Consider the following 27,248-nt stretch of genomic DNA (forward strand, 5'->3'; position numbering starts at 1 on the left):
CAAAGCAAGGCTGTTCCACCGTGAACACTAAAATAAATCTTTAATTTCTATTGATATATAACAGCCCATGCGTGTTCGTGATATCCCTTTACTTATATTCAAACTCGTCCAACTACAGTGCTGCGCCTCTCTCCCTCGCATGTTCCACACGCCACTCTCCTGGTTATTCCAAGGTTGTCATGGAAACGCCAGGTCCCGCCCACTGAGTTGCACGCCTCGACCGAAAGTTCCCTCACATTTCCCACCTCAAGCACCGCCCACTAGGCGACGTAAGGTTTCTCTATTCGTCGCTGCGCTCTTCTCCGATTGGTTCGGGTTGGCGCGAAGGTGCGCGACTCCGAGACACGGGGGAGGCGGGAAACAATAGCAGGAGGAGCAGGCCGGAGCGCCGGGGATTGTGGCAAGAAGCTGGCCTGAGGAGCGGGGGAAGCTGAGCGGCGAGAGAAGGTGTGCGCAGCAGAGGACAAAGGCTGCTTTCGCTATGGCGGACAAAGAGGGTGAGTGCAGAGAAAGTTCACAGCTCTAGAGAGAAGCCATGACCGCGACCGGACAGCCTATGGCTGCTGGAGGGCCCCGAGTGACCGGCCTGTATGACCCCCCCCCCCCCCCCCCCGTGTGAGTTCAAGGCTGGAGTGAGGAGATGTTTTCCCGCCTGCGGGTGGTGGCATTTAATAGAGCACGAGTCTCCTCACCGCCATGTGCACTGTTCATGAGTAGAGCTAGAAGCAGACTAACATTTAAACTATAGGAAGAGCAGCATTTCTGAATGTCTGCCTACTCACTGGGACGTTTTCATACCTGTTGATCCTGCCAACAGAGGTGAGCAGATGTCATCACGGTCTTAGCCAATCACAGGAGGCTTAGCATTCATTCATAGAATACAAAACTGCCTATGAATTATTGAGTACTCAGCCCAACTTAGTTTTGTTCCCAGTGTGGGAAGGGAAGTTCCAGTCACACTGCTGGAACACAGCCTGCATAGTGGATGTAGCTGATACTACATATGCAGCGGGCACACCTGTTTGGCCTAGAAAACGGAATGTTTGCTCCAGCCTGGCCAAAGTTAAAGTAACACTAAAGGCTTTAGCCATCGTTCACATTGCATGCAGCTTTGAAATCGTGCAACTTCACCTGAAATTGGATGGGTTTAACCACTTTACCACCGGAGGATTTTGCTGTCTTATGTCAAGGCCACTTTTTGCGATTCGGCACTGTGCGACTTTAACGGACAATTGCGCGGTCATGCAACGCTGTACCCAAACGTCCTTTTTTTTCCCCACAAATAGAGCTTTCTTTTGGTGGTATTTGATCACCTGTGCGTTTTTTTTTTCTTTTTGCGCTATAAACAAAAAAAGAGCGAAAATTTTGAAAAAAATGTTTCACACATTTTCTTTTATATGAAATTCCCCCAAAAAAATGTAAAAATCAAAATTTTTTATAATTTTAGGCCAACTTGTTTTCTGCTACATATTTTTGGTAAAAAAAATCACAATAAGCGTATTTTGATTGGTTTGCGCAAAAGTTATTGCGTTTACTAAGGGAAAGATTTCTGTCATTTTTGGTGGGTTTTTTTTTAACGAGTAATGGCCGCGATCTGCAAGGTTTTGTCTTTTTTTTTTTTTTTTTTGCGGTACAGCGGCATTGTGGCGGACAGATTGGACCCTTGACTGACACTTTTGGGGGTACCAGTGACATTACTACAGTAATCAGTGCTATACATATGCACTGTTACTGTAAAAAATGACACTGGCAGGGAAGGGGTTAATTTTATTGGAGAGGGAGGGGTTAATGTATGCCTGGTGCTTACTGACGTGTGGGGGGAGGTGACTGAGTGACACAGGGACAGATCGCATGTTCAGCTAAGCTGAACCCTGCAATCTGTCCCTGCCTGTCACTTAGGAGATCTGCCCGCTCTGTTTACACAAGCGGGCTGATCTCCACACTCAATCCCCCCTCGATCGGGGAAGAGCGGCGGTGATCACCACCTCTCCTCCCCTGGCCCGACTCCCGCTGTGACTGAAAACAGCGGGAGCGAGCCTCCGGCGGCACGCGTGCGCCACCCACAGGGGGAGCAGTCGAGCGTAGGTCTACGTCGCTGGACGATAATGAGCCACATTGCCGCAGTAGCAGCAATGTGAGCGGGGGTAAAGTGGTTAAAATCGAATTTCAGTGTGGCTTTGAAGACAAATGTGCGGCTTAGATGTCATTGCAAATCATACCAAATGGACAAGTCGTGCATGAACTTTTTCAATTTGAGGCACTGCAAATTCGCACTAATTGAACCGTGTCATTGCCGACAATAGCGCGTTACTCGCATGGCAAGCCGCTCCTGTGTGAAATTGCGCAACTTCATTTAAAATTGGACAAGTTTAAAGTCGCATGTCAGGGTGATTTTGAAGACATTTGTGTAGCTTCATGCACAGATGTCTGTGCAAGTTGTACCCGAAATCGACAAAGTAGTGCAGGAACTTTTTTCAAATTGTTGTGGCACCGCAAAGTCGCATCAATTTGAACAGCGCCATTGCCGACAGGGTGTGACCCGCATGGCAAGTTGCTTCGGTGTGAACGGGGACTTAAAATGGTTGTAAACCTCGGACATGAAATATGAACAAAGCATATCCTTCTATACCGGGTGTTGTCTTCAATTAGGGACACAAAGTAACATTTCTGTCTGCTGCTTCCTTCCTCTCAGCATGAATCTCTTCTGACAAGTTTTCCTGACACCAAGAGAAAAATGGTGACACAGGAGGGACCTTCAGCTGATTGACTATCTCAGCTCTGTTGCTTTGTGAAGGGGGGGGTTGCTTATCCCTTCCCTCCAATCAGCTCTCAGAGCTCTCCTCACTGAGCTCTGCGGAGTGCAACTTCAGCTCTCTGCCCCCCCCCCTTTTTTTTTTTTTTTATCTCTCTGAATGAGAAGACTGCAGATAGGTGTAGGAGGATTTGTTTAATCTCCGTGTATCCCCTGGGAGCCAGTCCCTTCACTGGGTATATATAAGGGTTTACAACCACTTAATGACTGCCTTATAGCGTCTGCTACCCCTCTCTGCCAATCCCTCCATTGACTGCCACTTACCCAACAAATAAAAATTCAAAATACTAACTTTCAAAGCGATCTACGACTTCCCCCAGCTACATCACTAACCACCTTTCAAAATACCAACCAAATGCTCCTTTGTTCCTCCCAAGAATTCTTGCTCTCTAGCTCCCTTGTCACCTCATTCCATACTCCAAGACTTCTCCTGAGCCTCTCCCATTCTTTGGATATTCCTACCTCAATCTATCAATCTCCAACTGTGTCGACTTTTAGGCGATCCCTGAAAACGTTTCTCTTCAGAGTAGCCTATCCTGCCTCTGCGTAATAACTGTTCTTTTATTTTCTTCAACAGCTTGACCCACCCGCCTAGATTGTAAGCTCTTAAGGAGCAGCACCCTCTGAATTCCCCTGTATTGAATTGTATTGTAACTGTACTGTTTGCCCTCATGTAGTAAAGCCATGCGCAAGCTGTTGGTGCTATATAAATCCTGGTATAATATAGCAGATTCACTGCTTCAGGGCAGCATCACATATAAAGATGTGATTCTGCATAGGAGGCACGCCGCATCTGTAGTGATTAGTCACAACAGATGCAGATCAATGGGTGCCAGCCAGTGAATGTCCAACAGCGCTGGCTGATCGGCAAGGAGAGACATAGGACTGAGCTCTGCCTATGTAAGCAAAGTAGGGCTGAACGATAGTCGATATGATATCGACTATCGTTCTGCGGCCGTAGGCGATATTCATATCGCCGAGGTCACGATATTTGCATAGGCAGGGGGAAGGGACTCGGAGGAGGACTCGCAGACTTCCGTGTTAGGCAGGGAGAAGTCAGGACACTTCAGCGGTGAGCATACACTTACTCACTCGTGCACTGCAGCCCGCCCCACACGTTCAGTGAGTCTCTCTCCGCCCTAGTTTTCTCAATGGCACATTCAGGGAGCCAATCACGCCGTGATTAGCTGCACAGCTAACCAATCACGCGTGCCTGCACACCTGATTGGTTCCTCTGTGCTGCTACTCACGGCGTGATTGGCTCCCTGAGAATGTGCCATTGAGAAAACTAGGGCGGAGAGTGAGACTCACTGAAGGTGTGGGGCGGGCTGCAGTGCATGAGTGAGTCAGTGTAAGTGTATGCGGCTGTGCTGTGATCCTTTCCCGACTCCTAGTCCACCGCTCCAGCCTCCTACCACCACCACTGTGAGAAAGACTGTCTGTCACTGAATAATCTGATCGATTCCACAGTCCACACTGTCACTGAGTAATTGATTTTACCATATTAACCCTGACCTGCCCAGTGCCCTGTATCTGCAATTAAAATTTAGTAGGCTGCCTGCATGCTTCATGATTTCCATTCCCAGCATCCTTCCCAATCCTTACAGTGTCAGTAACATTAACCCTATGGTACAAGGCTGCAGTGTGCACTGAATCCCATTCCCTACAGTAACATATATTAACCCTGTATGGTCAGAAAGGCTGGATTGACGGGTCCCTCAATATCGCAATATATATCGTTAAAAAAAAAATATCGCAATATATATTTTTTCCAATATCGTGCAGGCCTAAAGTGAAGAAATAACAGCACCACCCCAATGATTCTTTGAAAGGGTCCAAAACTTTTATTCCATGGTCACATTATAAATATACAGCAACGTTTCGGAGCCACGTAGAGCCCCTTCGTCAGGCATGTGACAATGTGCAGTGCAAACCAGCAAGTATTAACCAGACAATCCACCAGTCGGTGCAAACAATTGTGATCAAGCACCGGCTCTTGGTGTCAAAATTACATCATAGGCCCACCAATATGCCCAGTTTAAATGTATTTTGTAACTGATACCTGTACAGTATTAAACTTTAAAGCGGAGTTCCACCCTCAAAAATAACTTTTCCCCATCTGCTTGCTCTAAATTACCTGAAAAAGAATTGGATAATTAAAACATTTTTTTTGATTCACTTACTTTGTTTTTATTTTTTAAAGAAAATATACTTACCTTCCTTCCTCTTCCTCCCTCTGTGGACATGGCCGCCAACGTCACTTCCTGCTTGCATTGACTCCTGGGAGATGAGCGTCATCGATCCCAGGAGTCAATGTGCCTGCATCGGCCCTGCTAAGTCACTTCTGGTGCAGGCACGTCATTCCCTGCTAAACAGCTTCTGGGCATGCCCAGAAGCTGTGCAGGGATGATGCGCCTGCACCTGAAGTGACAAGCAGGGCATTCTGGGACTCCGACACCGAAGAGGACGCTTCGGCTTCAGCTGCCCACACCTGAGATGGCAGCGATGGACAAGACATTTTCAAGGTAAGTATTTCTTCTAAAAGGTAAGTGAAACGGGACAGTTCAGAGGCTATCGTTTCCTAAATGCACTAGCCCTGATTGTCCCGGGGGTATTTTTATCTAAAAAAAAATTTCAGGGTGGAACTCCGCTTTAAATAGCAAGCAGGTATTTATTTAATAAGGAATTGCAATATATGCAGGAGGATAATGGTCACTGAGAAAAGAGAAAAATTTTGGTTTACTTAACCGCGCTGCGGGTAGATTATACATTCCTTAAAGGATAAGTCCATCCTAAAACCAAAATCCCTGCATCTATAGATCTCCATGTTCTAACACACCTAGCCCTATAAAGAAAAAAAATCGGTATACTTGCCTTTTTTGAAGCTGTTCGACCCAAACCCACGCTGAGCTGTCAGCTGTTGCTTCTCTGTGGAGGCGGGTGCAGAAGAGACAACCGGCAACGGAAGCCCCATAGTAAGTCTATGGGTGACGTCGCATCCCATTCATTTCACAGCAGTTGTAGGCCCTGTTCTCTGCAGAGCTTCCGCCCCTGGAGGTTGGATCGGCTTCAAAAAAGGGATGTGTACTGATTCCTTCTTTTACATGGCAAGATAGGTTGCTCTTAGATCGTGGAGATCTATAGATGCAGGAATTTTAGTTTTAGGGTGGAATTATCCTTTAAGTAAACCAATTATTTTTGCTTTTCTCAGTGACATTATCTTGTATATATTGTAATTCCTCATTAAGTACCTGGTTGCTAATTCTTTTAAGATTAATACTGTACAGGTATCAGTTACGTCATAAGTTATAAAGCGGTAGTATCCTGCTTTTTGACACTTTTTTACCTACAGGTAAGCCTATAATAAGGCTTACCTGTAGGTATAAATAATATCTCCTAAACCGGCACAGTTTAGGAGATATTTGCAGTGCATGCAGCCGCTCGCGCGAGCGGCGCATGCGCTCTGAAGGTTCGGGGGGACCTTCAATTTTGTTTGCCGGAAAATCACTCCCGCACGCATGCGCGGGAGTGACGTCATCGCGGCTCCGGCCAATCATCGCGCCGGAGCCGTCTCTTCCGGCCAATCACCGCGCTGGAGCCGCCGAACCCGTAAGAGACGGCGAGGGATCATGGCAGCGCCCGCAGCGATGTCCGGGGGTCCGTGTCGTGGCTTTGTTCTAAGGTAAGTTACACATAATGGGCTAGTATGCGATGCATACTAGCTCATTATGCCTTTGTCTTGCAGTTGTTTTTTTTTTTTTTTTTTTTGGGTTTACAACCGCTTTAACTGGGCGTATTGGCAGGCCTTTGACATTTTGCCACTGGGGGGCAGGGCTTTGCAATTATTTGCACTGATTGATGGATTGTCTGTTTAAATACTGGTTGGTTTGCACTGCATGTTGTCACTTGCCTGACTAAGGGTTCCTGCGTGGCTCCAAAACTTTGCTGTATATTTATCATGTGACCACGGAAAAGTTTTGGACCCTTTCGAGGAATCCTTGGTGTGCTGATGACATTTCTTCAGTTTGATTATCCACAGTTTCCAGCCTATTTACAGCATCCAGGATCACTGAACAGCAGTTTTTCTTGAATGTGTGTGAAAGGAACATTTCGTCTACCTATGTAAACCACGCAAAGTTCCGTCTTGTAAGCAGGGATGTGGTAGATTTTTTTTTTCATGCAAAGCAGAGAATAGAATCCAGTACATCCCTTAGTAAAAACACCACACTGTGTACACAAACCGGTTAGGTACACAGCTAACCCTTTCATCACCCCTGATGTTTAACCCCTTCCCAGCCAGTGTCAGTACAGTGACGGTGCATATTTTTAGCACTGATCACTGTATTAGTGCCACTGGCTCCCACAAAGTGTGAAAAGTGTCAGTTGGTGTCTGTCCGCCGGAATATCACAGTCCTTCTATAAGTCACTGGTTGCCATCATTACTGGTATAAATAAAATGCTAGTATACCCTGTATTTAACGTAGTTTGTAGACACTAACTTTTGCACAAACCAAGTATTGTACACTTATTGGGATTTTTTTACCAGAAACATGTAGCAGAGTACATATTGGCTAAATTTATGAAGAAATTATCTTTCTTTTTTTTTTTAACGGATGTTTTATAGCTGTGTGTGTGTGTATGTGTGTATATATATATAATATATATGTGTGTATAATTTTTGTAATTTCTTTTTACAACACAAAAATATTAGTGTCATTTATGTACAATGTTGGCATTGCCGCGCAATTGTCAGTTAAAATAACGCAGTGCCGTATAGCAAAAAATGGCCTGGTCATGCTAGACCAGTCCCCGCAGCTGGGTCTTCTGTAGGCTCTAACCTTCCAAGGTCCTGACATCGAGACTGATGTAGGCTCCATAGCCATGCATTGGATGCCAAGAAATATTCCACCGCAGAGGGAAGTAAGTGCTTTTACTCTCTAAATGAGCAGTTAACTATTAGCAGCTGCACTGCAAGGGAGGATTTCAGATTTCCCGGAGTTGAGCTTAAACATCTTCTACATGGAAAATGATATACCACCAGCCAGTGTTGAAATGTTAGAATACAATCCAATGTGTAGTTTATAACTTTCTAAAGTTCACTTCAATGATCCTGTAAGATTCCAGAATGCAAAGTATACTCCATGGCCTGTCAGCTGGACGTTTATATACAACTCTAAAATAGACAGCCGCATATCAGCCTCATGCAATATTAAAAAAAAAAAAAAAAAACTTTATTAAAAATGAGAAATATGAAAAGTTCTGTTAAAGAATTTGCAGACGGTGGTGCTTTTTCTGTGTTTTTTACATAGGTTCTCCTCTGTCGGTGAATATTTCACATTAGCTGCACCCGCAGTCCCTGCATTGACAGCAACATTGCTCTGCCTGCTGGAACACAGAGCTTAGCCATCTAGTAAAGTGTAGAAGAAATCCAGCTGCATTTACCATTTGAAAAGAGATGCCCTAACTTTCTATTAGTATATTTACCATGCCAGTTTGCATTAAAAATGCCTAATTGTCACTTTGAGAAAAATTTAAGTTTTGGCTAGACTTTAATACTGTGTCTTCTGTTTCTGGGCACAGCTGCATTTGATGATGCTGTGGAGGAGCGGGTTATCAATGAAGAGTACAAGATCTGGAAGAAGAACACTCCCTTCCTCTATGATTTGGTAATGACCCATGCCCTTGAGTGGCCCAGTCTAACAGCTCAGTGGCTCCCAGATGTCACCAGGTCAGTTTCTCACCCAAGTAACAAAGGTCTTGTATAGGGAAAGTTTATTTTTTATTTCTTTTACCTCAAAAGTGAGTTACAATCTGATTATGCAATCCTTATTTAAGTAGATCTACAGTATATTTTTAGCTTAATGTATGGGAAGGTTAAAACCAGCATTTTATTATTTTGAATATATGCAAAATCAACATGGTGACCAAATCTGAAATTTTGTCAGCTCTTCGTTTCATGTGCTGTCTGTTGGAGGGAGTTATGCAGCCCTGTCCTAGGGTGACAATGCTGCTTCTCCATATACAGGTCCTTCTCAAAAAATTAGCATATTGTGATAAAGTTCATTATTTTCTGTAATGTACTGATAAGCATTAGACTTTCATATATTTTAGATTCATTACACACAACTGAAGAAGTGCAAGCCTTTTATTGTTTTAATATTGATGATTTTGGCATACAGCTCATGAAAACCCAAAATTCCTATCTCAAAAAATTAGCATATTTCATCCGACCAATAAAAGTGTTTTTAATAAAAAAAAGTCAACCTTCAAAAAATTATATTCAGTTATGCATTCAATACTTGGTCGGGAATCCTTTTGCAGAAATGACTGCTTCAATGCGGCGTGACATGGAGGCAATCAGCCTGTGGCACTGCTGAGGTGTTATGGAGGCCCAGGATGCTTCGATAGCGGCCTTGAGCTCATCCAGAGTGTTGGGTCTTGCGTCTCTCAACTTTCTCTTCACAACATCCCACAGATTCTCTATGGGGTTCAGGTCAGGAGAGTTGGCAGGCCAATTGAGCACAGTAATACCATGGTCAGTAAACCATTTACCAGTGGTTTTGGCACACTGAGCAGGTGCCAGGTCGTGCTGAAAAATGAAATCTTCATCTCCATAAAGCTTTTCAGCAGATGGAAGCATGAAGTGCTCCAAAATCTCCTGATAGCTAGCTGCATTGACCCTGCCCTTGATAAAACACAGTGGACCAACACCAGCAGCTGACATGGCACCCCAGACCATCACTGACTGTGGGTACTTGACACTGCACTTCAGGCATTTTGTCATTTCCCTCTCCCCAGTCTTCCTCCAGACTCTGGCACCTTGATTTCCGAATGACATGCAAAATTTGCTTTCATCCGAAAAAAGTACTTTGGACCACTGAGCAACAGTCCAGTGCTGCTTCTCTGTAGCCCAGGTCAGGCGCTTCTGCCGCTGTTTCTGGCTCAAAAGTGGCTTGACCTGGGGAATGCACCTGTAGCCCATTCCCTGCACATGCCTGTACACGGTGGCTCTAGATGTTTCTACTCCAGACTCAGTCCACTGCTTCCGCAGGTCCCCCAAGGTCTGGAATCGGTCCTTCTCCACAATCTTCCTCAGGGTCCGGTCACCTCTTCTCATTGTGCAGCGTTTTCTGCCACACTTTTTCCTTCCCACAGACTTCCCACTGAGGTGCCTTGATACAGCACTCTGGGAACAGCCTATTCGTTCAGAAATTTTTCTGTGTCTTACCCTCTTGCTGAGTGTGTCAATGATGGCCTTTTGGACAGCAGTCAGGTCGGCAGTCTTACCCATGATTGCGGTTTTGAGTAATGAACCAGGCTGGTAGTTTTTAAAAGCCTCAGGAATCTTTTGCAAGTGTTTAGTGTTAATTAGTTGATTCAGATGATTAGGTTAATAGCTCGTTTAGAGAACCTTTTCATGATATGCTAATTTTTTGAGATGGGAATTTTGGTTTTTCATGAGCTGTATGCCAAAATTAGGGATGCACCGAAATGAAAATTCTGGGCCGAAACCGAAACCGAAAATGCAGGAGGCCCTTGGCCGAAAACCGAAAATGACTTTTTCCCCCATATAATTTTAAATTAGATAGAACAGGGGCATACACAAAAAACAGGCAGTGACGTACACCTGTTGCTGCCACCCTGTCACAGTATATGTACTGTGAAGGGTTGGCAAGAGGTTAATTTAATTACCAATGGTATTAGTGTTATGCAGCATGAGGGGGGTTAATGTATTGCCACTGCTGGTCACTGATGCATTAGTGACCGACCAGTGGCAGTTAATTAACCCCTTTGTGCTGCATTAGTGCAACCAGTATCAGTGTTAATTAACACTCGCTGCACTGATACTGGTTGCACTAATGCAGTACAAAAGGGGTTAATTTTTTTTTTTTTTTTTTTTTTTTATGCAAGAAGATTTATTTTTATGTTCCTATAGAACACAGAATTGCATAAACTTAAATGAAACATTATGTATACATACAAAGAGAAAAAAGTACATTTGCTGCTTCAGGGTAATTAACCTTCAAATAAAGTACATGTCTTAAAAACTGACATTATTTCAAACATTAGAATAAACTTAATTACAAACAGCAAAGTAATTGAACTGTTTGGAATAATTTGGTGTTTGTTACTGCCATTTCTGCACTGCTTCTTTTCAGTTCAAAGACAGGGAGCTTTTGGCAGATACTGGTCAAGATAGCCCAAGAGTTTTAACAACTTAGTTTCACTGGTTGTCATGTGGACGCTTTGCTAGAGAAAAAAAAAAAAAAAAAGGATGGCTCAGATTTCATTCATGAGGCTTGCAATGTGTACGTAGCTGCTTGCTGTTCTGCATATTTCCGCCCACATCCCCCTCTCTGTCCTGCACAGACATACGCCGAGATAGCAGAGTGGGCGGCCCCGGGCAGACAGAAAAACTGGGGTGGGAGGGGGAGGAGGACGAGCTGTGTGTGTGCCTATCTCCTCTCCTGTCCGTGTCTGGGAGGGGGGAGTACTGCTCGCTGCTGGGCTGTGTGATAGACGAGGTGTCACAGACGCTGCGCTCTGCTGCAGCCACGGCCCCTAATTGAACAGACTGATTCTCCTATCCTACGGACGGGAGCATCAGGGACTTTTCAAACCTGCACTGCGGCCATTAATTTCGGCATTTTAACCCATTTTCGGCCGAAATGGGATAGGCCCATTTTCGGCCGAAAATTTCGGTGGCCGAAATTTCGGTGCATCCCTAGCCAAAATCATCAATATTAAAACAATAAAAGGCTTGCACTACTTCAGTTGTGTGTAATGATTCTAAAATATATGAGTCTAATGTTTATCAGTACATTACAGAAAATAATGAACTTTATCACAATATGCTAATTTTTTGAGGACCTGTATACTGGATCTCACCATACAGTATAAGCATAGTCTCCCTAGGATTGGAAGTGTTACTGTGCGAAAAGATTTTTGATTCTAAATATGTAAACTTGCTACATTCAGATCTCTCAAAGGTAATTATTTGTTAAATGCTGTGGCACACAGTTGTTCTAGCAGGATACCATGGCCATACTTACTATCTATAACAGTGGTTCTCAACTCCGGTCCTCGGGACCCACCAACAGGCCAGGTTTGCAAGATAACTAAATTACATCACAGGTGATCTCATTTGCTGCTCAGTGATTGTGGTATTCTAGTCTGCATCCCCCAAGGTAATACTTAAAATCTGGCCTGTTAGTGGGTCCCGAGGACCGGAATTGAGAACCACTGATCTATAACAACGTTTTAGTTACTGTCATCACAGATTAGTGCTTTTTATATAATATTTTGTCTAACAATCTGACATTTTTACAGGCCTGAAGGAAAAGATTTTAGTATCCATCGCTTGGTTCTTGGAACTCACACCTCTGATGAACAGAATCACCTTGTGATTGCCAGTGTGCAGCTTCCTAATGATGATGCCCAGTTTGATGCATCTCACTATGATAGTGAGAAAGGAGGTTAGTCAAGGCTGTAAGAATCTAGTATGTGTCCATAAGTGAACCAGTACTCAATGCAGCTTCTTTTCACAATCTTTAGGATGCATGCTATAACTTTTACTACTTTGCTGGTCTACTGCTATAACTCCACAAAAAAAGTGGTTCTTGAATTTGTAATGCTCACATTAACACTTGCCCTCGCCACCCTCTATTTGGTTCCTTAGTGGGCAAACTTGGGGTGCTGTGGTAGGTTTGGGGTGCATGCTTAGCCCTGTAAAAATGCCTTTTTTTTTTCCCCCTCAGTTTTTTGTATTTGTTGTGGATCAATCTAAAGATTAAAGGATAAGTTCACCTTTTGTAACATGTTGCACCCATATCCAGGGTGTAACATTTTACAAATGGACTGGCCCCCGCACCCCCCTTCCAGATTCCCAATCTGGCAGCTATAGGGGATTTGTCTTCAGATAAATTGCATGTATCTGATCCCTTGTTCTTATAACCTTTTGCAGAGTTTGGAGGCTTTGGCTCAGTCAGTGGGAAAATAGAAATTGAGATTAAAATTAACCACGAAGGAGAGGTAAACAGAGCTCGCTACATGCCTCAAAACCCATGCATCATTGCAACCAAAACCCCCTCCAGTGATGTCCTTGTGTTTGACTACACTAAGCACCCATCCAAGCCAGGTAAGAATCTGCAGTAGTTTTAATGAAATAATGTTATAAATAAGTTTATAATACTGCAAGGTGAAATTAATCAAGTAGCAAAAACCTTAAAATAGTCTGCAATACAACCTAAAGGCCTCATGCACACTGGTTGTTTGCCCAGATAATATGAACACCTTTTCTTAAGTTGAGTTTTGTAAGCCTATTTAGACACGTCAAGCATTTGGGCATTCATTCTGTTGGCCAAAATATTTATTCTGTCCTTTGAAATGAATGGTCAAGTGATAAATGCACCTAGTGTTTGCAACTATGTAACACTATGTTCAAACGCTCCTCTCCTGAATGCACAAGTGATGTATTTTTTTTTTTTCTTTTTCCCAGCCTCTAAATACTCTTCTCCTAAAATACTGTAAATAGCTGTTTGCATGGCCACATAGGCTAACATAGAAGGCAGTTTAGTGGCTGGGAAACAAATCAAGCGTCTGTAAAAGTGTTTTTTTTTTTTTTTGTTTTTTGGGGTTTTTTTTACATCTTGTGTGCTTGAGGTGTAAAAATCAACCTGGTAAAGTAATGAACATCTAATAAATCAGATGGCAGAAGCTATCTGAAGATGTCTAAAAGAAACCTGTGTGGACTTTTAGACTGAGACAATTCTTTGGCAAGTAGTACGCACTAACCGTTTTTTGAGTCTACTAGATTTCTTTTATTTTTTTCATTCTTGTTTTCCTGGCTTAGATCCCTCAGGGGAGTGTAATCCAGATCTTAGGCTTCGTGGTCACCAAAAGGAAGGCTATGGATTGTCGTGGAATCCTAACCTCAGTGGAAATTTACTTAGTGCATCTGATGATCATGTGAGTAGTTGGCATTGCTATATTTACCTGGTGACGTGGTAATTGGCTGGAATTTTTGCTTTTGCCATGTTGATCTTATAGTATGTAAAATTTTTGAATTTTATGCAGACTATTTGCCTATGGGATATCAGTGCAGTCCCCAAGGAAGGAAAGGTTGTGGATGCCAAGACCATCTTTACAGGGCATACTGCAGTTGTGGAAGATGTTTCTTGGCACTTACTACATGAGTCCCTGTTTGGATCCGTGGCAGATGACCAGAAGCTAATGATGTAAGTCTTCCTGATATAAGAATGTCTTTAAAAACCAACTGTTTGTAAACCATATATATGTATGTATGTATGTATGTGTATATATATATATATGTATATGTATATATATATATATATATATATATATATATATATATATATATATATATATATATATATATATATATATATATATATATATATATATATATATATATGTATATATATATGTATATATATATGTATATATATATATATATATATATATATATATGTGTGTGTGTGTGTATATGTGTGTGTGTTTGGCCTCATACCCCACTGTATATATATATATTTTTTTTTTTTTTGCTAATTTTCTTACCTGGAGATTTTACCAGTAACTGCAATTTTTCTGGCAATGTAAAGCTGCTGGCAACAGTTTTTAGATTGCGGCCTTCAGTTGGCCACTGAAATGCGTGTGGTTCTTACCTTGCCTACTTGACTGGGTGGCCAGCTGGATACAGGTCAGCAGCCAAATAAAAGGGCTTACACTTTCAGCTTCTTAGCTGACTTCCCTTTTCAGCGCAGCCTAATTAAACAAGTTCCAAAATAAAAATGTAGGATCTCTGAAAAACAACTTTTTAAACTCCTAAATAATTGTTAAAACCTCTTGGGTTTGATTTGAGAACAAAAGACCTGCCCATAATTGGGTGCCAAGAGTGATTTCAGTCTCCTGTCAAACTACTGTACCAGAAGATTGTGAAATGCATTTTGAGTTGTTAGCAGTGTATTTGTTTTCGTCTGTGTTGTAGAGGATTGCCATTTCATTTAAGGCTCCATTCACACTTGTATGACTCAAAAGTCGCATAAGATTTGGACGCAACTTTGGATGGGTGCGACTTGGATTTGACTTATCCCTCTGCAAAGTTTGACCCACTGTTGCATCTAAAGCATTCAGGTATGACTTTCATGCAACATTTAAGAGTTACATTGAAGTCTGTGGCCCTCAAGTTGCATTAAAGTTGAACCAAAGTAGTGCATTGACTACTTTGAAGTTGCTGTGACTGTAAGTCGCGCATATATAAATAGTTATCCTTGCAAAACGTGGGGTATGACTTGTCATGCGACTTTATCCAAAGTCGCATGAAAAGTCAAGTGTGAATGGGGTGTAAAGCTATACTAAGTTGACATGGCTCTAGCATGGGGTGGTCAACGCAATTGTATGCCTGGTTTTGGTACCAAAAATGAAAAGTTTCCAATGTAGGGACTTTCAATTTTGTGACTGGTTATAGCAGTATAATATTTGGTGGTTCTTGTATTTCTAGATGGGATACCCGGTCCAACAACACATCAAAGCCTAGCCATTCTGTAGATGCTCACACAGCAGAAGTCAACTGCCTTTCTTTCAATCCCTACAGTGAATTTATATTGGCCACTGGGTCAGCAGACAAGGTAAATTTGAATCTTTACATGTACAGTTATTGTCCTTTTCATAGAAGGCAACAATACAATGTCTTTTCTAATTGTATTGGGGTTAAACTAGAATTCTACTTGTAGATTGCTTTTTTTTTTTTGTGTGCATTGTTGGGTGTCCTATATTGTATGTGTGGCAGAAGTCGAAATATTTGTGTGAAATATTAGTTTAAATACAAAGCACTGCTGTGGTCTGGCTAGTGCTGTTTTTTTCTTTTTCTTTTTTGCTTTCATCTCCCATAATACAAAAACGAACTGGTAGGTTAATGCAGGGCTCGACAATCCCCGGGCGCCAGGTCGCATTGGCGACTAGAATTAGTGACCTAGCGCCTGGGTGCACTGCAAGAGGTGTCCTGTCCCTTTTGCGCCCCCAACCACTCACCGAGTGCACGGACTTCCATGCCGTCGGAAAATTGAGGCCGCGGCTTTTTGGCCTTCAGTGAGAGAAGGGGGAACTGGTGCCCTCTTGTGGTGGCCGGGAGTTTGACAAGCAGTAACTAATGGCTGTTTCCCCTGCCTGTCCATCTCCTTCCCTTCGTCCCAGAATGCGCCTGCACCGGCCCCGCTTGTCAGTTCCGGTGCAGACGCATCATCCCTGCACAGCTTCTGGAACTGACGAGCGGGGCCGGTTCAGGCACATTTACTGGAAGCGATGACGTTCAGCTCCCAGGAGTCAATGCAAGCCGGAAGTGACGGCACGGCCCGCAGCCGCAGAGGGAGAAGTAGAAGGAAGGTAAATAAATATACTTTCTTCAAAAACAAGGTAAGTAAAGAAAAAAACAATCGAGACTATGCATTTGGTTTTTTTAGGGCATTTTAAAGCAAGCGGATGGCCCAAAGTCATTTTTGAGGGCCAGATCTCCGCTTTAATATCACTGATTAAACTTTTCTGGTTTGTTCAGCACAGTACGGCAACAAGCACTTGTAAATTGCTTTAAAGAGACCCTATAACCAACTTTAAAAAAAAATACAGGTAAAGGAACATAAAAATAAATTTTACAAGGTTATTTGCATTGTTTTTCCTTTCCATAATAATAATTATTATTTATTTTATTTTTTATTCACTTGCCATGTGCCCTTTTTAACTTGCTAGAAACATTTACTTGGCTCTCTAGCACAGCACTCTTTGCACATTATAGGCCTTGCCTTCTAAAAGTGTCTAATTCTTCACTGTGCTGACTTAACTTGTCTCACTTTATAATCTAATATATAGCTGCCAGTGGCAGAGCAAAGGGGAATACTATAGAGTCCTGATGTTCCAACATGTGGCCCCTTGGTACTTTGTGTGGTCCTCGGGGGACCTGCAGACACTAATCTGTGTTTCTCTTTTGCCTTGGTGTATAGCGCTGGTTTTAGCAGTTTTGAACAGTATCTCCAGTCTATAACTCTTCCTGAAGCATGTCGCCAGTCTCCAAAAACTCCTATGCATGTTCAGTGTCTGACCAGCTCTTGTATCATAGTTACATAGTGAGGTTGAAAGACATCAGTCCATCCAGTTCAACCTATGATGTGTGTGCGTGTTTGCTTTTAACCGTACATTGTATACCCCTGTATGTTGTGGTCTTTAAGGTGTCCATCTAATAGTTTTTTGAAACTATCGATGCTCCCTGCTGATACGACTGCTTGCGGAAGAGAATTCCACATCCTTACTGCTCTTACAGTTAAGAACCCCCTCCATATTTTAAGATAAAACCGCCTTTCCTCTAGTTTTAGTGAGTGGCCACGTGTCTTATTGAATTTCCTTTCTCTGAATAGTTTGTTCCTTATGCTAGGGTCGCCAGTACAGTATTTGTACATTGATATCATATCCCCCCTCAATCGTCTCTTCTCCAGAGAGAATAAGTTCAGTATTTGTAGTCTTTCCTCATAGCTGATGTCCTCCATTCCCCTAATTATTTTTGTTGCCCTTCTCTGGACTCGCTCCAGTTCCAGCACATCCTTCCTGAGGACCGGTGCCCAGAACTGAACAGCATACTCCAGATGTGGCCGGACCAGAGTCTTGTAGAGTGGGAGAATAATTTTTATTTCTGGAGTGAATCCCCTTTTTTTTATACATCCCAGTATTCTGTTGGCATTGCTTGCAGCGGCTTGGCATTGCATGCCACTGCCAAGCCTGTTGTCTACCAGTACCCCCAGGTCCTTTTCCATCCTAGACTCACCCAGAGGTATCGTGGCTGTCCCTGACACTGACTGTTATGTTATGGCGCTTCAGTTATGAGGCCCTTAATATCAAGAAGGTTGACCACCACAGCTATAGTGTCACTTGAGCTTAGCTCTGAGTCTGCTGGGGCTGCTGTCATATTCAAGATGTTAGTGTCCAGCACCTATCTTGGAGGTTTTGATGTCTACACAAGTAAATACCATGCCTAAAATATTAAATGCGTACATCATTTTATGGAAGTCTTTTGTTGAAATTTATGGTCTGGAAACAAGGTCTTTCATATGTCCAGCTAAAACTTTGATTTTTTTTTTAGTTGAATAGTGAAAGATTAGGAAGCCTGTTTAGTTTTTTTATTGTGGTTAGTCCTCACATTCTGTCCTAATGGGGCAATAAAAAGCTGGTTCAAGCCATTTATTTTGTTTGTTTTTGAGATTTGCCCTCATTTCCTGTTTGGTGAAACCATTTTAGCCAGAACAGGAAAAGTGGGAATCTCTGCAGCTTTGGTTAGCTGTAAATTAGAGGGGTTTCTAACCCTTTCCAGGTATATCCAAAACGTGGGCCAGCGTGAAAACAATACTTTCTAGGGCCATTATTTATGGCGAACTCAAAACCAATGACCTGTAAGGACTTGGAGCATTGGCATTGAAAAATTTAGGGTACCAACGTTTGTCATCATTTCATAGTATCACAATTTTTAAAACCATCTTTTCTATTCTACCAAAATTTGATAATATATTCTCTTTTGTATGCCGTAAAATGAACTTGTGTATTTTTATTGAAATGTTGCACCTGATAAATGGTTGCGCTAATATTGTGTGACATAAATTGAAACTACCATCGTTTTTTTTTCTTTCTCCGGGGTGTCTCATTTTAGAAAATATATTTTGGTGGCAAGTAATCTTCAGGCCCAAAAGTGTGTGGTTTTTTTTTTTTTTTTTTTTTCTTCTCTTGCGTCCTCCGACAGTCGCAGCCCCTCATACTTCACGAGTGGGTAATGGCACCCTCTGCAGGAGCAAGCTAGGCAGTTTTAAATGTTAATAAAAAACTTTCTACACTTGGGCACACCTCCAGGGGGCCATCCCTCAACCATTATCCTGACCCAGTTTTATGCTTCCTAGCGTCGGGAGTAGGCTTGGTTTTCCCTGCTGGGACCTAGCGTCAAGTTTTTTTTTTTTTTCTTTGCAAATAGCTTTTTATTTCTCTCGCTATCGCTAGTTAGTCAGGGTTTTCCTGGAAGACTACAAGCGACAGCAGAGCTGGGCCTCCCACTGGATAATATAGATCCTTATGGAGTCCCAGCCTGCCACGAGCGTCACGGCTCATTGGTGCGCCCTGGCCTCGCAACGACAGTGCCCTTTGATATGGGGAGTCGCCTTCGCCAGGATGTCTCAAATCTGGAATGCCCGTAAGTTGCTGGCATCCTTCCTGGCTGACGGCACCCCCACTCAGAGTGGGAGGTGTTCCGTATCAGAGCGGTGCCCGCGTTCGCTGGACTGGTGAGCGCTACTACCACTGGGTCCCCATAAAGGGGTCTATTATCTGTGGGGGGGTTCTGTGGGACAACTCTTAGGGGATGGCAGTGCATGGTGGCTTCTGTGGTATCCCCCTCCTGGCTGTAAGGTACGGCCCCCTTCCTCCCTGCCACTGCTGGGGGCGCTTTGCGGTGCATACTGCTGACTGGGGGGTGTGGAGGCTTACCACATACCGGGGGTGCTCTCTGGCGTTCCCTGTGGGGGCCAGCGCATGTATTTTTTTTTTTGCTCTATTTGGCGTCGTTCGCACGGCCGCCATTTTTGGTGAGGACAGGCTTTTTTGGCCTCTTTGTGTGGGCAGCAGCCATTTTAGCTCCTCATTTTGGCGCCAGTTTGGGCGCCATCTTGGGTGTGGGCGACTGCCTAGTAAGGGCGGTGGCCATTTTGCCAGTGCTTTCCCCTATGTTTCTATCAGGCACCATTTTTTTGTGGCTCTGGACAGGCATAGGCCTCTAGTGCGTGAGGTCACTTCCTCCACTACAGCAGCGTGTGGCAAGTACACTGGGACACTGTGGGTGATTTTAACTTTTCTCTGGCATCTTCCTGCAAAAACAGGATAGCAAATTCCCCACAGACCTAGTTGGTGCTTCAGGAACTCCTGAATCCTCTTCCATGGTCTCATCTGCTGTTCTTGTGACTTTGGCATCCAAAGTGGATCTGCTGCTCTCTGAACGCGCACCTCTCAAAAAGGGCTATGCCCTCCCAGTCTTCTGACTCAGTTGCCACGGACAAGGGGATTACAGGGGGTAAGAGTACCTTTTTTTTTTTTTTTTTTTTTTTTTTTTTTTTTTTTTTTTTTTTTTTCCCCCCCAGGCCTCTAAGGGGAAATCCCCCCCCCCCCCCCACACTAGGCGGGGCCCTTCTTTTAAAGCTCATCGTGGGTCCTAAGGGAAAATCCTTCAAGACCTCAGGTGGTCACAAGAAGCCGTGGTGGGGTAAGCCCAAGGCCGGTTCGGCGACCCAGTCCAGCTCTTCCTAAAGGGACGCCCTTACCCGTTTTTCAGGGGTGGGGGGACATCTGCGTTGTTTTCAGGAACCCTGGTTGTCCAGAATCCAGGACAGGTAGGTTCACGAACTGATTCGTTCAGGGTACAAGATGGAGTTTTGATCTCGCCCCGCAGATAGGTTCTTTCCATCAAATCTCCATCTGACTCCCGATCATTTCCGCGGTCTCATGGGGGCGGTACAAGATCTCGCACAAGGTGTCATTGTGCCAGTACTTTCACGGGACAGGTTTTGCGGGGTTTTTATTCCAATCTGTTCACGGCGCACAGAAAAGAGGGCAAAGTACGTCCAATTCTGGACCTGGTCTCTGAACTGCTTTGTGAGTGTACAGAAGTTCCCGATGGAATCCATCTGGTCGGTGGTGGCGTCGAGTCCATGGACTTCCTGGCATCGACTGGAAGGATGCGTCTCTGCACATCCCTATCTACGAGGGTCATCAGAGGTATCTCCGCTTCGTGGTGGCAGAGGAGCATTATCAGTTTGTGGCATTGCCGTTCGGTCTCGCTTCAGCTCCCAGGGTATTAACAAGGTTTTGGCTCCGGTGCTGGGCTTATTACGTTTTACAGGGGATTGCGGTCAATGCCACGGCGGTGGCTTACATCAATCACCAAGGGGGCATCAAGAGTGCCCAGGCGGCCAAGGACATGGCCGAGATCCTATCTTGGGCCGAGACGTACGTTTTGGCCTTTCACATTCCAGGTGTGGAGAACTGGCAGGCGGACTAGGAGTCGCCAGGGAGAATGGTCCCTGCACCCGGAGGTGTTTCGCCCCTGTGTGCCCACTGGGGGTCTCCGGACGTGGACCTGTTCGTGTCCGGTCAACAAAAAGGTGGGAAGGTTCGTGGCCAGAACCCGCTATCCTCTGGCTGATGCCACGGACGCATTAGTGGTGCCCTGGCACCGGTATTGGCTTATTTATGCATTCCCTCCGATTCAACTGTTATCCAGGTTCCTCCGCAGGTTGTCGTCGAACAGATGCAGGTCATGCTTACAGCCCCAGACTGGCTGCGTCGGTCCTGGTACGCAGACATCATGCAGAAGGTCGTCTAGCCTCCCTGGTGGCTTCCGCTGAGAGACGATCTTCTGTCTCAAGGGCCTATCTTCCATCCTGCTTTAGTCTCTCTGGCTTTGACGGCATGTCTGTTGAAAGCCAAGTCTTGAGAGACAAGGGTCTCCGGAATGCTGTCATTCCTACCTTGAATGAAGGCACGGAAAGCTACCTCTAGAAAAATGCATCATCGCACCTGGAAGGCGTATATTGCCTGGTGCGAGTCGCAAGGGTTTCATTCCCATTCCTTTTCGGTGGTGAGGATTTTGGCCTTCCTGCAGGAAGGTGTGGATCAGCGTTTGGCGCTGACTATAATCAAAGGTCAGTTGCCGGCCTTAGCCATTCTTTTCCAGCCTCCCTCTGGTGACTAATTCCTTGAGTCGCACCTTTATTCAGGGGGTGCGGCATCTGGCTCCCCCGAGGAAGGCTCCTTTGCCGCCCTGGGACCTGAGTTTGGTGTTATCTGTTTTGCAATGACCTCCCTTTCAGAACATCAGAGAAATACCTCTTGCCTTTCTGGTAGCCATCACATCTGCTTGCAGGTGCCTTTTGGGCGATTTTGCCATCAGGCTTCTGTGGCTCAGGTGTGCAAAGAGATGACCTGGTCGTCTGTGCACACTTTCACAAAGTTTTACAAACTCCTCGGATGCTTTCTTTGGCTGCAAGGTTTTGAGTGCGGCGGTTGTTTAAAGAGATGTTTTTTTTTTTTTTTTTTCTGTCTTTCTGTGGTGTTTTTTCCTTATTCTGGGTTGGCTCCTGTTTGAGCTTTGTTGCCCTGTTGGCTCAGTTGTTTGTTTCTGGCCTGGTTGATACGTTGCATTTTCGGTAGGTTGCGTCTTCGCACCCCTCACACCTGCACTGCTTTTGGTACTGCTTGCTACAAAACTGAAGGTACAGTGATAACTGGGTCAGGATAATGGCTGAGGGACGACCCCCCCTGGAGGTGTGCCTAAGTGTAGAAAGTTTTTTTTTTTTTTTTTTTTTTTTTTTTTTAACATATAAAACTACAGAGGGTGTCATTACCCACTCGAGAAGGCTATATGAGGGGCTGCGACTGTTGGAGGAGAAAAGAGTTTTTTTTTTTTTTTTTTTTTTAAACGTCTGCAAAAGTGGCTCTGCCAGCAAAAGGGTAATGTAAGACAATTTTAATGGTTTATTGCACATCACTTTGCAGTATTAAAGTCTTAATTTAACCCCTTTTGCTCCAATGCCTCCTGGCCCTTTAAAGGGATTTGAGATGCCAGGGGGTGGGTTTTACGATCTTATGACTGCCATGATTGGCTGTCACATGATCTGAAAGCTCCCAATCGCAAGTAGTGCTCAGGAGCTTTCGGTTAGCCGCTGATAGCTGTGCGGGGAGCGCCAAGGGCGCATGCTCTCGGCACAGCTGTGTTTACATTCTGGTACGCAAAAATGCAGCCACTCTTCGAACAGGGCCACCGGCCAAGAGGTTTAAAAAAAATTTGGCAAGTTTATGGCCTAATGTGCTAGTATGGTATTCACCAGAGAAAACCCTCAATTGTTGCCCACGTCCCAAAATACTGTATTCTAGTATCGATGATTGATTGTGTTGCCCTTAAAGTCCTATTTCTTGGGGGCAGTCCTCTTGTTTCTCCATTATGACAGACTTACCTGTAAAAGAGATCCCTCCAGCAGAGCGCTGTCACTGCTGACTGGGCTTCCATCTTCACCTGGTCTTCTGGGTTCACAGGCTTTCGCCATTTGGCTGGCCAAGCCATGACGTCACTCCCTTTGTGCAGCCCTCTGAATTGACGCCACATTGTGTACCCTCCATTCAGTGTAGTGCACATGCGGCAGTGACGTCACCAGCTGAAGTCCTTGTAAATATCTCCTAAAGGCTGTACGTTTTAGAAGATATTCTTTGAACGTACAGGTAAGCCTTATCACTCTACCTGTAGGTACAAGTGACCAAGAAGTTTGCTACAACTTTAACTGAATGTACAGACATCGGTGCCTTTTTTTTTTTTTTTTTTTTTTTTTATTTATTTTAAGAAAATGGGTGAGATATTTTAACAGAAAAAATGGAGGGGAGATCAACTCCCTCATTTGCATACCTCACTAGGAACAAGCATGCAGATCTTCTCTTGCATGCCTTTTGAATGGGTTGGTGACATAAAATGTTGAGCATGTTAACCTTGAAAAGTAGCATTCTCAGTAGTGCTTGGAAATGTAATTTCTCTTATGAGCTGTTTCCTTAAGGTATAGGTAAATTCATTTATTTTTTGACGTATTAAGCACTGCAGTAATGCATTCCATTATACCTATATTTTTCTAACCATAATTCCTCTTCATCTGCAGACTGTTGCTTTGTGGGATCTGCGTAATCTTAAACTAAAATTGCATTCCTTTGAATCCCATAAGGATGAGATTTTCCAGGTATGGGCCTTACATCTCATTTTGTTTATGATGAGCAGTGTTTTCTGATGGTATATAGGTAACTGCGGCATGCCTTATGAAAATGTGTATATTGTTGCAGGTACAATGGTCTCCACATAATGAAACTATACTGGCATCCAGTGGCACTGACCGAAGACTGAATGTGTGGGATTTAAGGTATATTGAATGGAGGCCTTATCAGTCTAATATAATCTTGATCTGTAAGGAAAATGTCTTGGAATCATTCTAGTTCCTTCTTCACTTCATTCAAATATTCTTGCCAATTAACTTGCAGTATTGTTGTATGGCAGGTGTGTGTTCAGTCTGTTACTGCATGTTATCCTTTTCACTGGGGTTGGAAGGGCTGCAGTATTTAATTGGCCTTGGTTTGAAGGCATTTTAGATAAAGGTTGTAGAGGATTCCCCCCCCCACCCCCCCCCCCCAAAACCACAAACCTACTCAGTTGCTCTGTGCAATGGTATTGCATAGAACGCCCTGAATCACCTCTTCTCCTACTCGCACTTTTGGCTCCTCCTTTTCGTGTGAACACATAGCAAGCTGCTTTTTATGGGGTGGCACATCTGTGGGCTTGATCCCAAGTTGAGCTGTGTGCTTCTATTGAGACACCCATCGTGGCTCGGGCCTGTTCTCAGTTCACTGGATTTGATGGATAGCAGCAGGAGCCATGCTTCTGTAAGCTGAGAGAGTGCCGATGGAGATTGGACTAGTAAGTAGGTAGATGGGTATATGAGAGTGTGATAGGGCGATACTAGTACTGGGATATGGAGAGCTTGAAGATAGAGAGATATAACATATTTCATATCCCCCCCCCCCCCCCCAATGCAGGGAATGCAGTAACCTAAAAAAATGTTGCTTTTTAGAACCACTTTAATTTTTTGCCTTGTAAGAAGAAAAAACAGAATGATGCAGGGATTTTGCAAATTCTCATAAATGTTAATTTCCTCCCTCTTGCTGTTTCTTTCCTGTTGCATATTTGCCTCTTTTTTTTTTTTTTTTTTGCAATTAATACAGGTATGCTTTTTAATGTAAAATAATTTAGGGATACTTTGTAGTCATTCTGATTTGTGTTTACTACAGGTGCATCAAAGTTTCTACCAAGTCTGAGATGTACAAATCAATGATTCACTGACATACATTTGTTATAAAGGATGATTCCAGAATTGGCTAATGTGTATTTATAGGAACTATTATCAAAGCACAAAATTCACCAATAGAGAAATCAATGTGAATAGCTTTGCATACATGTTTTAGATATTTTACTTTGCAGAAACTTGATTATACACATCAAACTTTGGATTGCTTTCAAAATAAGTGTTGGTGCATGTGTAGCACGATAATAACTTAAAGCTTGGACCAAAATTGCCTATATAATCTTAGCAGCATCAGGAAGCTGGAAAAAAAAAAAAAGCTTGATGTTGGGAAGATCGGTGTTATTTAGCCTTACAAGAATATGAACACTGCAAGCCTATGTTTAGATTTTTTCAAATCCTTTAGGAAATCTGCATTTTTGTGGATGGTGTCACAAGCTGACAAAGGTCTCTAATTCTTCTAGTACAAATCAAAGGTTTATTTTTGTATTATTAAAACTTCCTTTTGCCTTTTAGCAAAGCTGTTTTTCTTCTATGAACCCTCACCAATCCTTTTTTTTTTTTTCCCCTCTTTAGCAAAATTGGAGAGGAACAGTCCCCAGAGGATGCAGAAGATGGTCCACCAGAACTATTGGTTAGTGTGTACTATTGTTATTGTAAGTTTGGAATCCACATTTTTTTTTTTTTGTATTATAATTATCTTATGTATTGTTGACATGTGCTTTTCTTTAGTTTATTCATGGAGGACATACAGCAAAAATTTCTGACTTCTCATGGAATCCAAATGAACCATGGGTTATCTGCTCAGTTTCTGAGGACAATATTATGCAAGTCTGGCAGATGGTGAGTTGCAAAATCCTGTCAACGTTTTCTACAACACTGGTAACCTTGGTAAATTTCAAGCACTTGTAAGGTCTTTATTTATTTTTATTTAAAAAAAAATAAATAAAAATATGTTATACTTACCAGCTCTGTGCCATGGTATTGCAGAGAGCATCACCAAACCAGCTCCTCTTATGGGGTCCCCTGCCAGCGCTCTTGGCTGCTCCTCTTCATTGTTGGCCCCCATAGTAGGCTGCTTGTTAAAGGGTCATTTTATCTTTAAGATGTTACACCTGTATTTAGGAGGTAACTTGTTAATAAAAAGCACCGGCCTGCACTCCCCAATCCCTCATTGTGACAGCGGGTGGGAATCTTCCCACTGCCACCACTCAAAAACAGCACAGTCTTGCAGGACCCTGTCCACCTGGCCGGTGTCATTCATTCAGTTTCCCACGAATGAACTAAAAGTACCATCTCAATGAACTGCGAGCGCGCTGGTGAGCACTCATAGTTCATTGAAACTTCCTGCAGTTCAATAACTCTTATGGGAGGTACAGGCAGACAGCTGACAGTCTACAGAATCCTGACACTGATTTTTTTTTTTTTTTTTTAATATAAAGTAAGGCACATAAGAACCTCCCAAGATTTTATTGCTTGGATTCCTGTTTCACCACAAACAGCAGGGGTGGTAAGTCTCCCCTCAGTGACACAAACAGTAGTAACACTTGAGAGAGTTTAATACTTCTGTCAAAAAAACAGCTTTAATGGTAGCACATCTGGATTGTTTAGTCAGCTGTAAACTGATTAAATCAGTGAACACCATGGGCGACAATTTACTTTTGTTCCATATCTATTACATTGTTTTCTTGAATAATGGTTACTTTTTCCAATATTATGGTATGCCCTGATGTCTTCTGAATATTTTCTTTAGGCTGAGAACATCTACAATGACGAGGACACAGAGGGTGGTGTGGATCCAGAGGGCCAGGGATCTTAGACATGTCTCTCTCTTCCCTGGCGCAATGTTGTGATGTCTCACCAGATAAATCTCTGTATGCAGCACTTGGACAATTGATAACCTTCTTGTGCTTAAAAAGTGCAAGCTGACTCCATATCTCCATCACCTAAACTTGCTTTTATTCATCTTAGTAAAACTGTCCCCTCCGTTTTATTTTATATATAAATATTTTATATAAGAATGCGATTTTAACAATGCGTCCATTACAAGAGTGGTTTTAAACAAAGCAAGAAAAGGATAAATGGCATCAGTTATGTGACACCATGCTTTCAAGTGCAACTGTCATTTATGGAGTCTTGGACTAAGCTGCTTCATGCAAACATTCCTTATATTTTTCCACTGGAAAAGTCAACTGCTTCTATTACAATCATGGACATCTTCCCAACAGTTTCCCTCCCCCTCCTGTATTGTTGCATTTTTATTTGAAGTATGTGTTGTAATTTAGACTTGTCATCAACTGTTTAGTTGTGCTTAACAGTTTAAAGGGAGAGCACTAAAATCCCTTTTATGGTGTTTATTTCGCTGTATGTGCTGCACATTTTTCAATGTGGTGGATGAGCACCTCACATAAAATAAATAGCTTGTTTGTTTTTCTACATTTCTTTGCACTATAACATTGAGGTGTAACTAGGGTGTATGTAGTAATATACTTCTGCAAAAAAAATTAAAATTGGAT

At 43.3% G+C, this 27,248-nt stretch overlaps 1 protein-coding gene across 2 annotated transcripts; it reads left to right on the plus strand.

Moving 5' to 3' along the window:
• Positions 1–282: 282 nt before the first annotated feature.
• RBBP4 (RB binding protein 4, chromatin remodeling factor) lies at positions 283–27,170 on the plus strand. Of its 2 annotated transcripts, none has more exons than XM_082245609.1 (12): positions 283–497; positions 8,393–8,540; positions 12,143–12,288; positions 12,777–12,950; positions 13,665–13,780; positions 13,889–14,049; positions 15,333–15,459; positions 23,545–23,621; positions 23,719–23,799; positions 25,309–25,366; positions 25,465–25,575; positions 26,486–27,170. In XM_082245609.1, exons 1-12 carry the CDS (start codon positions 482–484, stop codon positions 26,549–26,551), a joined length of 1,281 nt encoding a protein of 426 aa, XP_082101735.1. In that variant the 5' UTR covers positions 283–481; the 3' UTR covers positions 26,552–27,170. The 2 variants fall into 2 exon arrangements, with proteins under 2 accessions (XP_082101735.1, XP_082101736.1); XM_082245610.1 differs by having other exon boundaries at positions 284–497; positions 23,545–23,622; positions 23,723–23,799.
• Positions 27,171–27,248: the final 78 nt, after the last annotated feature.

The sequence above is a fragment of the Pelophylax lessonae genome, assembly GCF_965119305.1.
Source record: "Pelophylax lessonae genome assembly, chromosome: 2".
Taxonomy (NCBI): domain Eukaryota; kingdom Metazoa; phylum Chordata; class Amphibia; order Anura; family Ranidae; genus Pelophylax; species Pelophylax lessonae.

Excerpts from the sequence above, each read along its gene's own strand:
- RBBP4 (XM_082245609.1), top strand. Across the intron at positions 8,541-12,142 it reads TGGCTCCCAGATGTCACCAG|GCCTGAAGGAAAAGATTTTA; the intron begins GTCAGTTTCTCA and ends ACATTTTTACAG. Across the intron at positions 23,800-25,308 it reads CTGAATGTGTGGGATTTAAG|CAAAATTGGAGAGGAACAGT; the intron begins GTATATTGAATG and ends TCCCCTCTTTAG.